Raw genomic sequence first — 15,133 nt, 5'->3', positions numbered from 1 at the left:
ATGGGGATGCAGACACAAAACGTGCGATTCCCCCCTTCCCAAAATGTGCAGTTTTGAAAGAACATTTGTGCACTTCAAAAATTCAGATGATGCAAAAGTTGTATTAGGTAGGTGATGTAAAAAGTGACAGAGAACAATGAGAAAAGTCACCTAGGCTCCTCTGGCACCCCCGATCAAGTGCCCCCCTCTAGCACCCCCGATCAAGTGCCCCCCCTAGCACCCCCGATCAAGTGTCCCCTCTCAAGTGCCCCCTCTAGAACCCTGATCGAGTGCCCCCTCTAGAACCCCTGATCAAGTGTCCCCTCTCGAGTGCCCCCTCTAGAACCCCTGATCGAGTGCCCCCTCTAGAACCCCTGATCAAGTGCCCCCTCTAGAACCCCTGATCAAGTGCCCCCTCTCAAGTGCCCCCTCTAGAACCCCTGATCAAGTGCCCCCTCTCAAGTGCCCCCTCTAGAACCCTTGATCAAGTGCCCCCTCTAGAACCCCTGATCAAGTGTCCCCTCTCAAGTGCCCCCTCTAGAACCCCTGATCAAGTGCCCCCTCTCAAGTGCCCCCTCTAGAACCCCCTCTCAAGTGCCCCCTCTAGAACCCCTGATCAAGTGCCCCCTCTAGAACCCTTGATCAAGTGCCCCCTCTAGAACCCCTGATCAAGTGTCCCCTCTCAAGTGCCCCCTCTAGAACCCCTGATCAAGTGCCCCCTCTAGAACCCCTGATCAAGTGCCCCCTCTAGAACCCCTGATCAAGTGCCCCCTCTCAAGTGCCCCCTCTAGAACCCCTGATCAAGTGCCCCCTCTAGAACCCCTGATCAAGTGCCCCCTCTAGAACCCCTGATCAAGTGTCCCCTCTCAAGTGCCCCCTCTAGAACCCCAGTCCAGTATCCCCTTTTCGCTTTCAAAAATCTACGTTGGGCTTTCTTCTAGAACATACCTTTCCGCCTCTCCATGGCCGCGCTCTGTCCTAAAGCCCCGGCTGCTTGCTGCTGCTCCTGCTCCTTTACAGAAACCAGCAGAGACGGCATGAAAAACCCCTAGCAACAATTAAGAATTTCATTATGATACAATAGGACAGTTATTGCGGAGGCATAATTATTAAGCTATAATTGCTAATTGTCTTATTAGCATTTAGCAGTTATGCAAATAATGGCAAACAGGCTGTAATAGCAATAAAATGACTCCTTTTATTTTTACACTAATAACGAGATTGTGGATCGTGGAGAGGACGGGTTTTGCTCTCCGAGAGCTTATTGGCAATTACTTGCGCTCCGTAAGAAGCCTCCGCGAATGAAGTGGTCATGGGCCCCAGAAGAGGGTGCCAGGGGGGGCAAAGGTTGGCTGGAGGGGCTGAGCCCCCAGGCGCCTGGGCATGATCAGGTATGTTTGCATAGACTACCACCTAATGGCGCAGCAGGGAAAGGGCTTGCCTAGGAAGCCATTTCCAATCCCCGCTGGTCTGTTTCCCAGACTATGGGAAACTCCTATGTTGGGCAGCAGCGATCTAGGAAGATGCTGAAAGGCATCATCTCATACTGTGCGGGAGGAGGCCATGGTCAGCCCCTCCTGTATTCTACCAAAGAAAACCACCGGGCTCTGTGGGCGCCAGGAGTCGAAATTGACTCAACGGCACAACATTGCCTTTACCAGCAATTATAAAAAGAGCTATGTTGGTCTCAGCCAGTGGCTGGGTGAATTGTACTGCCTGCAGGTTGTGGGGGAAAGCAAAGCAAAGCAAGTTCTCTCTCTCTCTCTCTCTCTCTCTCACACACACACACACACACACACACACACACACACACACACACACACACACACACCCCTAACACAACATAAAGCCCAGAGCGGGTAAAATGCTGCCTGCTGTTTCATTAACAAACGAAAAGATTCCAGATTCCTGCACAAGACCTGATTTTGATTGAGGCCTTTCCTTCCCTCGCTGATGCAAACAGTCGGCTTGCTCACATGTGCCATTGTGGCTGAGGATGATGGGAGTTGTAGTCCAACAACATCTGGGGGCCCAAGGTTAAGAAACTCTGCCCTAAGGGACAGGGCCATAGCTCAGTGGAAGAGCATCAGCATGCTTGCATGCAGAAGGTCCCAGGTTCATGCCCTGGCAGAATCCCCAGAGAGGGCTGGGAAGAAATATTCCTGCCTGAAATCTTAGGAGAGCTGCTGCCAGTCAGTGTAGACAGTACTGCACTAGAGGGACCAATGGCCTGACTCGGCAGAAGGCAGCTTCCCATGTCCCTATTTGACGGAAGTAGGAAGAAAAACCATCCTACCAGCTGCTACTTTGCATGTGAACACTTCCCTCTCCTCCTGCCTAGGTTTTTGCAAGCCCATGGTCGAAAACTGGGAGCACACACAGCACACAATGGGAGGAGAGCAGGATCTTTGCTAAGCAGGATCTGCCCTGGTTTGCATTGGAATGGGAGATCACATGTGTGAGCACTGTAAGCTATTCCCCTTAGGGGCCACTCTGGGAAGAGCGTATGCCTGCTTGCATGCAGAAGGTTCCAAGTTCCCTCCCTGGCATCTCCGAAATAAGGCTGAGACTCCTGCTTGCAACCTTGGAGATGCCGCTGCCAGCCTGTGTAGCAGACAATACTGAGAGAGATGGACCAATGGTCCGACTATGGCAGCTTTCTATACTCTTATCCGAGTCCAGGCAAGAAATTTCTCCAACCCACACTTTGCTCATGAGAACTAGCGAAGTATGGGGTTAGCTTTATCATAGAAGGAATGCTCCATAACCGAATCCTGTAAATGTGCTACCATTTTCGCTTTGGTCCATCCCTAGCTCTTCTCCGGGCACAGTTGGGCCCAACTCCATAGAAAGCCGCCTTATACTGAGTCACACCCTTGGTCCATCTAGCTCAGTATTGTCTACACAGACTGGCAGCAGCTTCTCCAAAGTTGCAAGCAGCAATCTCTCTCAGCCCTATCTTGGAGGGAAACGGGAACCTTCTGCAGGCAAGCATGCAGGCGATCTTCCCAGAGCGGCCTCATCCCCTCGGGGGAATATCTTCTAGTGCTCCTCCCCTTCAAATGCAACCAGGGCAGACCCTGCTCAGCTAAGGGGACAAGTCATGCTTGTCTCCTTTTCACTCCCAATGCATTCTGTGCACAATGGAAAGGAGGAAACTGGTTGGCCACGATTCTTTTTCACCAGGCCATGGAGGCAACGTGAGGGTTGGAGCCACACGGATGGAACTGGCCGGTCGCTGGTCCAGGCAGAAGCAGAAAGGATCCAGCGGCAGGCAAGCCAGATCCATCATCTTTAAGTTGCCCAGGGAAACACCTCCATGATTAGCCTTGGATTTCATTTCAGGCCCACTGTGGGCACTAAAGCCACACGCCGAAGCCGCTGCAGTAGAATATAAACCGTTAGTTTTTCTCAAGAGGTTGGAACAATCTTTGTTATGGGGAACCTGCCGCCTGATCTTCGGGAGGACGGATGCTCGGGAGTTGCTGTACATGCAACTGCCTGTAGACCTGGGCTTGTTTCTTTAAGAGGAGATTCTCTCGGTAAATTTCCCTACCACAAATGACTGGGAAATCCTAATTTTATTTACTTTTATTCTTTTATCTATTTAGGTAATCTGCTGAGAGCTGGTCCGGCAGGAAAGGCATAGTGTGCCATCAAGTCGATTTCGACTCCTGGTGCCCACAGAGCCCTGTGGTTTCCTTTTGGTAGAAATACCAAAATACAGGAGGGGTTGACTATTGCCTCCTCCCACACAGTGTGAGATGATGATTCCTTTCAGCATCTTCCTATATCGCTGCTGCCTGAGATCGGTGTTTCCCATAGTCTGGGAAACATACCAGCGGGGATTCGAACCGGCAACCTCTTGCTCTCTAGGCAAGTTACTTCCCCACTGTGCCACTTAAGGTGGTAGTGAGCATGATTTCTCCATGTTGCTAAGCAGGGTCTGCTTTGGTTTGCATTCAGATGGGCAACTACAGGCGAGTGCTGAAAGATAGTTAAGGGATGGGGTTGTAGTTCCACGAGAGAGCAACTGGTTTGCATGCAGAAGGCCCCCAGCTTCAATCCCTGGCAGCCTCTCCAGGCAGGGCTGGGAAAGACCCTTGCCTGAAACATTGGAGAGCTGCTGCCAGTCAGTGTGGACAGTACTGAGCTAGGTGGACCAACTGTCTGACTCAGTAGAAGGCAGCTTCCTATGTTCCATGGATGCCAATTGAATTAAAAGACAGGAAGGGGCATCTGGCCCCTATATGGTAGCTGGGCCTGATGGGTATTGTAGTCCATCTGGGGAGATCCAAGGTTGCCACCTTTGCTTTTAGGTCACTGGGGAAAGAGTGTGGATGGCATCCCAGAGTGCTCTGAACAGATCAGGGCCACAGAACCCATATATTAGTAATTTATTTATAACATTGCCCAGTGCTAGATAATATCGCTCGCCCTATTTGCCTCCTTAAGGATGCTCTCTGGATTTAACATACCATTTGGCCAACTGGCATTTTTAAAATGCATGAGAGAATCCCAAGGCTGGTGTCTTGAGGCTGAGAGACAGAAGGCCCAGCCCCTAAAGATGGTGGGGTTCTAATTCAGGGCAGGTCCAAATCTCCGATTCTGCCTGCCTTTTAGCCTATCTGTGTCTTTAGAAGAGAAAGGCAGCAGAAAAGCCTGTTGGGTTATACAAGACCTGTTTCCCACGCGGCCAGGCAGATGTCTGTGGGAAGTACACAAGCACGACAGAAAGAGTCCTCTCTTACTGTTGCTCCCCAGCAGCCGTTATTCATAGATACACTGCTTTTGAACATGGAGGCTCTGTGTAGTCACGGACACTCATCCGCCTCTGTGAATTGGATTTATCCACCTAGAAGCCATCACTACATTTTGCAGGTGCCATTTGTTATATGATGCACTGTGTGGAGGAGGAGAGCGGTAATCCAACACGCTCTGGGGATCCAAACTCGAGGACGCCGGTTCCGACGGAAACCAAAAGCAAGAGGCATCAATGAAGGAAGTGCAACAAAAACAAAACTTTTTTTAATTTTAAAAGAAGTAACAAACATGACTGGGCCGTACATCTTGTAGAGATGCTCTCCCTCTGTCTGACAGAGCAGGGAGCTAATCTGGGGACAACTGCACCCCCAACTCCTGAGGGTCCAACTCGTGGGTGTGGGGGGCTGCTGCTATGGGGTGGGGTTTCCCATCCCAATTCCCAAAAGGTAAGGGATGGCCATTGTCATAACCCGCATCATGGCATCGTTTTCTTTCCACAAATGCCAGCAACCCACCTCCCCTTCCTCCTTCAGCGCGGTCCAAGAGAAACGCCGCGGCCCCCTCTCCTCTGGAGTGTGGACTGCAGAACCAGCCGCTCTCTGGCGGGCTTCCAGTCCGGCAGGGTCCAAAGCAGGCAAGCCCCGTCTCCAAGTCCTGGGGCCTGGGCTCGCCCGGGTCATATCATGGCTTCCATATGCAAAATCTTCAAGGCTTCCGAAATCTGGGAGCTGGTGTCTACCTGGCCGTACATCCCCACCAGGAAGGCCCGGTGCAGCAGGACGGCGGCGTGTTCTGGCGAGAAAGAGGGCGAGGGGAGAGAGATGGGTCTGGGGCAAAGGGAGGCGGCCAGGGTCACGAGGGGGAGGCGCCCGCCACCCTGCCCCACCCCACGCTGGAAAAACAGAGAGTGCAGCCTCACAGCACTGGGCGATGGCACCTCCCCAAAATGATCCGGCTGTGCTGTACGGAATCAGTATAGCGGGGTGGCCGGCCCTGCTGGTGTTGGGCTCCGGCTGGGGAACCTTAGGCCGGCCACCCCTAGAGTGGTCTTGTGGAGAGCTGGTCTGGTGGGAGGGAGCAGGAATGGCCCCCTTTGCTAAGCAGGGTCTGCCCGGGTTTGCATTTGAAGGGGAGACGACACGGGTGTAAGGTATTCCCCTTAGGGGATGGGGCCACTCTGGGAGCAACATCTGCATGCAGAAAGTTCCAGGCTCCCTCCCTGAGAGCAGCTCCAAATAGAGGGCTGAGAAAGACTCCTGCTTGAAACCTTGCAGAAGCCGCTGCCAGTCTGTGTAGACAAAACTGAGCTGGGTGGACCAAGGGTCTGACTCAGTTGAAGGCAGCTTCCTACGTTCCTAGCATTGTCTGCTCTTGTGAGCAGACCTCCTTTGTGGGGGAGGAGAGCCAACCTTGGGGGAGCGAGTATGCACTGTCCCGAGCACTAAGCAGAGTCCACCCTGGTTTGTGTTTGGATGGGTGACTACACGTGAGCACTGTAAGAAATTCCCCTTACGGGGTGGGGCTGTAGCTCAGTGGAAGAGCATCGGGCTTGCATGCAGGAGGTGGGATTCCTTTTGACTTCCTTTCGAGCAGAGAAGTGAACGATTGAACAGACGGGCCTCCCATATGCACATCAGCTCCTGGATCCCCGTGGAGTGTCACCCACCAGCACCCACCCCAGAGCCCGCTGCTCAACCAAGTGAAAGGCGAGCACACAGGGGTAATAATTATAGGACTACCCTTTGCTCCCTGCCTGGTGCCTTTACTGAAAAAACAAAAAAACTCTTAGGAAGTCTAGAGAACCATCTGCGACGTGCTGAACACGAAGGGCGGCTGCGGCCACCGTGGAAACCAGCACCGCTGCCGTCTGACGGCAGCGCCTGCCGCTATTTGCCGGGGATCAGGGAAAAGGTTGCCTGCTGACATTTGGCCAACACACAAGCCCCGCCGGGCCAGCTGAGTATTGTTTTTTTTAGACTGGAGAAATGCAAACGCTTTAAAATTCCACACACCCCAACCCAAAAATGCTTCCTGGGAAAGGTGCCATGGGCCCCTGGGGCCTCTGCGCTAAATGCCACCCCTGTTTTCAGCGCCCCAAAAGCCACGGGGGGCACCGGAGAAACCGGCTCCCGGGGTGGGGGTGCGTGCATGGAAACCAAGAAGTAGTAGAAATAAATCAAGCTTTGGTTTTAGAGTTTTTATGGCGTTTTAAATGGTTTTAATTACGTTAATGTTTTAATTGGTTTTATATTGTGAACCACCCAGGGACTTTTTTTAATATGGGGCGGTATATGAATGTACTAAAATAAATAAATTAAATAAATTTTTGAAAAGTGATGGGGGTGGGGGGGGAATAGATAACATTGAGAAAACCGCTTCTGGCGCAGAGAGCGGGGGAAATAGGCCAGCAGGAGGGAACGGGTTCAGCAGCCGGGGTGATCTGGGAGTCGCTTGCGAACTCCGTGCACCCGAGGCCTGGTTTACACACAGCAGCAGAACGAGGGGGGAGAAAATCTGATGTGCGAGGGTGGACCATACCACTTCAAACCGTAGGGCGGGGGAAGGTGCTGTGTTCTTTTGTAACACCCTCCATGTAAAAACATTGCAAGAAAGCAGCTGCATATCAGGACACCAGGCTCTACTCCCCCACTGGTGCATTTTTTCTACTAGCCCAAAGCTTTTCACGTAACTCTGGGGTTCTCAGCCTTGGGTCCCCAGATGTTAGAGGACTACAGGTCCCATCATCCAAAAGGCCAATGTGGCAGGAGATGATTGCAGTTGTAGTCCAACAACCTTTGGCCTGAGAACGTCAGGTAGGAGGACCAGTATTTTGCAGCCTCAGTCAGGACTCCCGTCCGCTTTTACCTTGGCAAAGGAGAGTGTATTCGGGCAGGTTTCTCAGGGCCGTCTGAACCACCTCAAAGTCGCGGCTGCCGAGGCAGTACATGAACGTGGGAAGGAAGCTGGCCGCAATGCTGAAAACGTTGGAGGGAGAGAGAGAGGGAGAACACAAGGATTCAGGGGAGCTCCAACTGGCCACCCGCATCTCAGCCACCACCACACTCCCATGAATGACAACTTTAATGGAGCCAGCGTGGTGCAGCGGCTAGAGTGCTGGACTAGGACCGGGGAGACCCGAGTTCAAATCCCCATCCAGCCATGAGACTTGCTGGGTGACTCTGGGCCAGTCACTTCTCTCTCAGCCTAACCTACTTCACAGGGTTGTTGTGAGGAGAAACCTAAGTATGTAGTACACCGCTCTGGGCTCCTTGGAGGAGGAGCGGGATATAAAAATGTAAAATAAAATAAAAATAAATAAATAATGGAGACATGTTTTCAGTTACCATTAAAGCCCTAAATAGCTTGGGCCCCGGGGAACTTAGGGGCCGTTTGCCTGCAGCTGAATCTACCCACCTGACTAGATCAGCTGGGAGGCCTCTGCTCCACATGCAGACACTTGCTGAGGCCTGTTTTGTTGAGCACGCGGGACAGGGCCTTCTCAGTGGTTGCCCCCAGGCGGCGGAACGTGCTCTCGGCTGAGCCCTGCACGACTCCCTCTCTCCCAGCCATTTCTCTCACTCTCATCACCAGATCAGAATGAGAGAAGAGAACATCACCCTTACTCTGATTTGGCTTCAGGATAAAGCCATGTAACCAATGAGATCGGAAGCCTGAAGTCAAGTCAGAGCAAGGGCGGTGTGTCCTGCCCTCACTGTAGTTTATTTTGAGTTAAAAAATGGGGAGTAGGGGGAGGGAGGAGCACAATTGCTGCTGCTAGGATCACAAAGCCAAGCACTGAAAAAGGTGAGAGATGTGAGAGCTTTTGTGAAACATGTTGCCTCGCCCATCTCTTTGTGAGCCAAAAATGTTTGCCAATGGCTTTAAGTGTGCCATCTGGCTCTAAGCCCTTCTCTAATTCCCTCTGTCCACCACAGAAATGACGACAACGTCTCTAGAAAGCCAGAGCGGGGGGGGGGGAATTCAGGGATGTCCCCATAAAGGAATGTACACTTGTCAATTAAACAGGGGTAATATGTAAGTCAGGCTCTTCCCGAATGAGGAGCTTCTGATGCTCTTCTGCCCGTTCTCGCGTCCGCTCACCCAGGGACAAAACGGTCACTGTGCAAATTCCCACCACACCGGCCCTGTAAACGGCTCCTCTCACCTGGGGTTGCTCTGGATTGAGCGCAGAGCAAGGCAGAAGGCCAGATTCCGGCAGGTCTCCTCGGGAGAGCTCATCAGCCTTTGCAGGTGAGTCTGGGAGGCGGGGAAGAGGAAGAAAAGCAGCGTTTGGGGAGAAAAACCAGAGCATCGCCAAACCCCTGCTAACTGGGCAAAGAGGCACCTTTCAACCTGGTGATTCTCTTTATTGAGCAGGGGGAGAGTAACTGGCCCTCTCCACCTCCTCCAGTGGCTGTTGCTGAGGTCTATCTTATGTTTCTTCCCCCCCCCTTTTTTTAAGATTGTGAGCCTTTTGGGGACAGAGATCCATCTTATTTATTTAACACAACTGAAAACAAGATTCAAGAAAGAACATCCTTCCAAAATCTGATTTCCACCTCTATCTTGTCCCCTGCTAACTGGGCAAAGAGGCATCTTTTAAAAGTGGTGATTCTCTTGTATTTAGTAGGAGGAGAGCAACTGGCCCGATCCATCCCCAGCACAGGTTCCCTCCAGTGGCTATTGCTGGTGTCTATCTTGTGTTGCTTTTTAGATTGTGAGCCCTTTAGGGACAGGGATCCCATCTTATTGGTTTGTTATTTCTCTGTGTAAACCACCCCGAGCCATTTTTGGAAGGGCGGTATAGAAATCAAATTAACAACAACAACAACAACAATGGCAGGGCCACAGAACCGGCTGGCCGTTTCAGACACATGTCGAGAGAGGAAGAGAGAGTGGCTTCCATAACGTGCACCCCTCTTTCCCTTGACCTTCGAGAGGACCAGGAAGCAGGGAAGGACCAGAAGCACCCGCTTTTGACATTTCTCTGGATTGTCCAACACAGCTCACAGAGACCACATGAAAAAGCTCCTCTTGTGCCTGGTGATGCTATCGGGGTCAGCCTGTGCTGGAATAAGAACTGGGCAAGACCTTCTCAGAAGAAGAGCTGGACGCCTCTTATCAGCCACAGTGCATCCCTGACGGACACTCCAAGGAGGCCACACTGCCAGACATCCCACCTGTTAAGACCCTCCGCCCCGCCTCCCCAGAGGTGGCAAGAAGCCCCAGCTGAAGCCCAGAGCAAAACTTGCAGAGCCCGGCAGGCAGCATGCGGCCTTCCATCACGGAGCCTGGCTTGGGGGTGAGAATGCATCCCTCTCTGGATTAGGGCCCTGCGGATGCTCTAGGGAGAAGTGGGGCAGCCAGGCCCGCTTCAGAACCCCTCACTTGCATCTGGCTACGGCAACACCTCCTCCTGCACTGCAGTGAGTCCTGGCTGGTTGGTTCAGCACCAACCTGCTCCTTTGCCGGCTGGACAGCTCCCCGGGACCAAGAAGAGAGGCCAACATACCGAAAAGAAGGAGAGGATCTCTGGCCTCCGTCTGGACATCTCGTCAATATCTGTCAGCACCTCCAGGATATCTGGGAAGGGGGAGAACATCACGAGGAGGCGGAATGGCCCGCTTGATCTTTCCGACAAGGGGGGGGGAACTAGAGAGTTGCGGGCTGTTTAGTTCGAAAGCAAAGGATTTCCTTCTCTGTGGCTGCCCCGGGGCTTTGGAATGCGCTCCTTTTTAGAAAAAAGAGCCTCTCCATCTCTGACTTCTTTTTAAAAGACTCTTATGACGCACCTGTTTCCTCGGGCTTCTAGTTAAAATTCATTGTAAACTGTTTAATTGTTTTGAGCCTGTGAAATTATTTTAGTTGTTTCACTCTGAATTGTTTTGATTCTGTGAAAGAGTTTTGTTTGTTTTTGTTTTTATATTGTAATGTGGAGCCAGCACTCTGCCGAAAACCTCAAACTGCTCTGTTTTTGGCAAAGCCGAGCAGCTCTTCTGCACGGTCAGTTAAGAGCTTAAAGTGGGACCAAGATGGGAACGCAGGGGTGCAGTTCAAGCGGACTCGGACTCCCCTGCTCACTGGGCAAAGAGGCACCTTTTTGAAGTGGTGATTCTTTTTATTGAGCAGGGGGAGAGCAACTGGCCCTCTCCATCCCCAGCACAGCATCCCTCCAGTGGCTGTTGCTGTTGTCTACCTTATGTTTCTTTTTTTAGACTGTGAGCCCTTTGGGGACAGGGAAGCATTCTATCCATCTCTCCCTCCCTCCATCGCTTTTTCTATCTCTCTCTCTATCCATCCATCCATTTCTACCCCCTCCCCTCTCTTTCTCTTTCTGTCTATCTAAATATGTGTAGTAGTAGTAGTAGTTTCCCGGTTGGCTTCTGCTGAAAACGTCCTCCTCCCACGTAGAAGACCCCCATGACAAGGAGCCAGCTTTCAATATTGAGCCCGCAGTGTCTAGAGATTTCACGCGTGGCTTTGAAATAGTAGTGTAGTATAGTATTGGTTTATTTCGGCCCAAGGCCAGCATACGCGTGGCTTTGAAATGCATCCTTCCCCCCAGAGCAGCCATCTCTATGAATGCCTGACGCCAAAGGTTCCCTGTGGGGAGAATCGGAGGTGGTCCTCTGGAAGACGGGGTGGCGACCGACTCCACTTACCCTCCACGCTCTGGCCCCTCGAGAGCCGTTTCATGTACGGGGCCATCTCAGCAGGAGTGAGAGGAGTGAAGAGAGAGACACTGACGAGGGGCAGGGAGCCCGTAGCGGCCTCATCTAACAAGAGAGGGGAGAGAGAAAGAGAGAAAGGTTTTAATAGGGCTCTGTAAGGGGCCAGGAATCTTGACCCCCACCATCGGTGGGGGAATCTCCTGTGAAAGCCAACAACTTCCTAAATCCCTAGAACAGGGCTGTATAGCCCTAGCCCCTTAGTAGTGGTTGGACTACAACTCCCATCATCCCCAGCCCATGGCCAGCAGTCGGGGATGATGGGAGTTGTAGTCCAACAACACCTGGGTGGCCAAAGTTGTGCAGCCCTGTCCTAGAGAGTTATTAGGAGCTGGGATCTCCAGCTGGGAGAGCCCGAGAAGATTCTGCCAGCCTCCCCATTTCCACCCTAATACCGCCCCATTGCGGGGGAATGTCATTTCTGCCCTGAAGACACCCCAGGCTTTGGGTTTCCTACTTCTAGAAGCTGGGTTTCTTGGTGGGCAGAAGGTGGGTTTGTTTTGTGCCTGCATTTGCAGGGTAGGGCTCTGAGCCACTTGGAGAAGAAGGTGAGGAGAGCTGGTCTTGCGGCAGCAAGCATGAATGGTCTCCTTTGCTAAGCAGGGTCTGCCCTGGTTTACATTTGAATGGGAGACTACATGTGTGAGCACTCTTAGGTAGGGGATGGGGCCGCTCTGGGAAGAGCAACTGCTTGCTTGCATGCAGAAGGTTCCAAATTCCCTCCCTGGCAGCATCTCCAGACAGGGCTGAAAGAGATTCCTGCCTGCAACCTTGGAGAAGCCGCTGCCAGTCTGTGTAGACAATACTGAGCCAGATGGACCAAGAGTCTGACTCAGTAGAAAGCTACTTCCCAAGTTCCTATGTAAGATGCCACCGGCAGCATTTCACATTCCCGAGGGCCAGAGCCACTGACGCGGCTGGAGAAGTGGCCCATACGCCACAGAACCGCCAGCACTCACCATCCTTTTCGTCGTTGGGCCCTCTGTCCGATGCCCCGTTCTTGCTGGGTAAGCTCAGGCCGGCCAAGAGAGACTTGAGCATCGCGAGGTCGCTGTTATCCGACGACAGGTCACTGCGGAGAGGCAGGTAATTTAACTTTAATTGCGAACTGGCTGGGGGGCGGGGGGGGGTTTGGTTCCGGTCCGGACGGAACCGAGGGTGTGTGTGTTTCGGTTCAACCCCGAACCACTGAACCCCCAAACCGACTCCCGGAACCATCGAACCCCTGGACCAGTTCGCACATCCCTAGCAGGCGGCTCTCCAGATGTTACTTGTTACTGAACTACAACTCCCATCATCCTCCACTGTAATATACTGTGCTTGCGGTAGTCGTGCTGTGTGTGTAGTGAGTTGTAGTTCAACATCTGGAGAGCCACATGTGTGTAGAGAACTCTCAACCAGTGAATCCCAACCTGGGTCCCTTCAGATGTTGCTGAACTACGGCTCCCATCATGCCAGGCTACAATTTAGTGTGGCAGGGGATGATGGGAGCTGTGGTCCAGCAACATCTGGAGGGTCCCCATCTGGGATGCCCTGCCCTAGACAAGATAGACCAACAACGTGACTCGGGGAAAGATGTCCAACATTCCACAAAGACAGCGGGTTTCCAGAGGGCTGCAAGCGGAACCGTTTCTCATGCTCCGGTGAGGACTGGATACTCACTGGAGGGGCTCGGAGTGCTTCTGTACGAAGGACGCTGCCGCCTGGGCGTTGCAGGTGATGTACTTGTGGATGAACTGCACAAACTTGCTGATGAAGGCAGCCAGGTGGCGGGAAGATTTCCGGTAGCTCTGGAGGAAAGCAAGACATGCTCATTTGGGGAGGGGGTGGAAGGCTCTCCTCTCCCACCCCGCCCCTGACGTTCCTTAGGGTTGGCTCACGGGATCCTCACAAGCAGCACAGGAGATGGACCCTGGGCTAGATGGCCCTTCCTGGGCCTGATCCAGCAGGGCTGTTCTGATGAGAAATCCATGCAAGAGGAGAGTCCTATCCATGGCTATAGCTGGACAAAACCTCCAGCTTCAGAGGCAGTCGGGCTGGCCCATGTTGGGAATGGGATGCCCGGTTTGATGTGCCGTTGACCCAGCAGGTACTTTTTCTGCAAGCTCTTCCCTTCCCCTTCGCAGGAGCTCCTGCCCACCTGTTTTCACGGGCTGACCCTGAGTTCTGGAATTCTGAGAGCCCCCTGCTCCCCCCCCCCAAGACGGACCATTCTGATCTGTATTTGGCGTGGGTGGGGGGTGAACACAAAGCCCCACAGACGGGCAGACGCCGCCTTCCCAGCATTGGGCCCATTGCAGTGGTCCTTCTGAAAGGCTCTCTTACCAGAAGCAGGCGGATGAAGGAGAGGAGGCAATCCCACAGCGCCCCCTGGTGCTCGCCCTGGAAGACCTGAGGCTGAAGGAGCTCCAGGATGCCCAAGACGTGGGTGAAGAAGGTCAGGTGGTTTTGCTGGCGGAACTCCTGGAAGTTCAGGTGAACCCGGCCGTGAAGCAGGGCTGCAATCATGGGCAGGTGCCTGCGGGTGGAGGAAGGAGGCACTCAGAAGAGGGCAACCGAAACCATCAGGGGGCTAGAGCAGCTTCCTTGCGAGGCAAGGCTGCAACACTTGAGGCTCTTTCCCTTAGAACGTGAGAGTCTGGATATGATAGAGGCCTATACAATGATGCCAGATTTTTATTTTGGTCTTTTGGCCAGCATTATAAAACTATGCATGGTGTGGAGAAGAGCAGACAGAGAAATTTTTCTCCTTCTCTCACAACACCAGAGCCAGGGGTCATCCCATGAAACCGAAGGCCAGGACATTTAGGACGGACAAAAGGGAAGTACTTTTTTCACACAGCACAGAATTAAAACCGACGGAACTCTTTGCCACAAGATGTGGTGATGGCCACCAGCTTGGGAGGCTCTAAAAGGGGCTGAGACAAAATTCATGCAGTCGGTTTGCCAAAAAGATGGAACAAAATACAGAGTTCTCGTTTTGGACAAAGGCATTTTGGCCAGAAGAGAGCTTGGTGTCTTGGTGGCAAAGGATGGTGGGATTTGGGGGCAAAGTTTTCTAGGCTGGTCAGGGAATGTCCGCCTTGGGGTTCTTGGGCAAGCGTCATGGAAAAAGGAAAAGCACAAGACAGAACCTGAGCAGGAGGATGGGGTGAGCTACGGCCAGCTTCCGACAGGCCATGTTGGCGTCCCACAGACGGCTCTCGTTCGTCTTCGAGTCGCTGGAGTCTGCGAGCAGAGTGAGGAACCTGTGGACCAGGGCGTCGAGCTGTGGAGAGAATCACCCAGTGTGGTCAAACCGCAAAGATTAGGGCTTTGCTGCTACAGTGGAGCTTTTAGGCTTCTACTTGCTCGGAGTAACACTGAGTGTTACTATGGTTTGAGCTTGCATATCAACTGATGAAATGTGCTCCTGAAGAAGCATTCGGTGAAACAGCTCGTTATCTCGGGGCAGCTGTACTGCCTTTTCCAGTCTCTTCATTCGGCATTCCGCAGACTACACAGCATGTCCTGTTTTCCTGTTATCAACTTTTGGAACCTTGAGTACAACCCATTACATCCCTATCATCGCTCCCAACTATCAGACTACCAGATAACTACAAGAGCTGTTATTGTGAACGTGAGCGAATTTGGAGCCACATATTGATGCCAACTTCTGGCCG

General features: G+C 52.6%; 2 protein-coding genes across 8 annotated transcripts in view; both read right to left on the bottom strand.

Annotated features, from left to right (window-relative positions):
* MICALL2 (MICAL like 2) overlaps window positions 1-1,029 on the bottom strand; it is a 114,414-nt gene extending 113,385 nt beyond the window's left edge. For all 7 annotated transcript variants that reach the window (XR_008312057.1, XM_053276825.1, XM_053276820.1 and 4 more), the window contains exon 1: window positions 928-1,029. The gene's annotated coding sequence lies outside the window, so the exon portion shown is untranslated. The remainder of the gene's footprint in view (window positions 1-927) is intronic.
* A 3,956-nt stretch (window positions 1,030-4,985) lies between these two features.
* INTS1 (integrator complex subunit 1) overlaps window positions 4,986-15,133 on the bottom strand; it is a 46,343-nt gene continuing 36,195 nt past the window's right edge. Inside the window, exons 39-47 of the mRNA XM_053276274.1 lie at window positions 14,606-14,739; window positions 13,797-13,989; window positions 13,134-13,261; window positions 12,431-12,543; window positions 11,406-11,519; window positions 10,256-10,326; window positions 8,909-9,000; window positions 7,609-7,718; window positions 4,986-5,535 (exon numbers count right to left, since the gene is read on the bottom strand). Coding sequence (XP_053132249.1) covers window positions 5,420-5,535; window positions 7,609-7,718; window positions 8,909-9,000; window positions 10,256-10,326; window positions 11,406-11,519; window positions 12,431-12,543; window positions 13,134-13,261; window positions 13,797-13,989; window positions 14,606-14,739 — 1,071 coding nt within the window. The 3' untranslated portion in view covers window positions 4,986-5,419. The remainder of the gene's footprint in view (window positions 5,536-7,608; window positions 7,719-8,908; window positions 9,001-10,255; window positions 10,327-11,405; window positions 11,520-12,430; window positions 12,544-13,133; window positions 13,262-13,796; window positions 13,990-14,605; window positions 14,740-15,133) is intronic.

Source organism: Hemicordylus capensis, chromosome 13 (genome assembly GCF_027244095.1).
Source record: "Hemicordylus capensis ecotype Gifberg chromosome 13, rHemCap1.1.pri, whole genome shotgun sequence".
Lineage (NCBI taxonomy): Eukaryota > Metazoa > Chordata > Lepidosauria > Squamata > Cordylidae > Hemicordylus > Hemicordylus capensis.
Note: the sequence above shows the minus strand (reverse complement) of the source record. Positions and strands in the feature narration are given on the sequence as shown.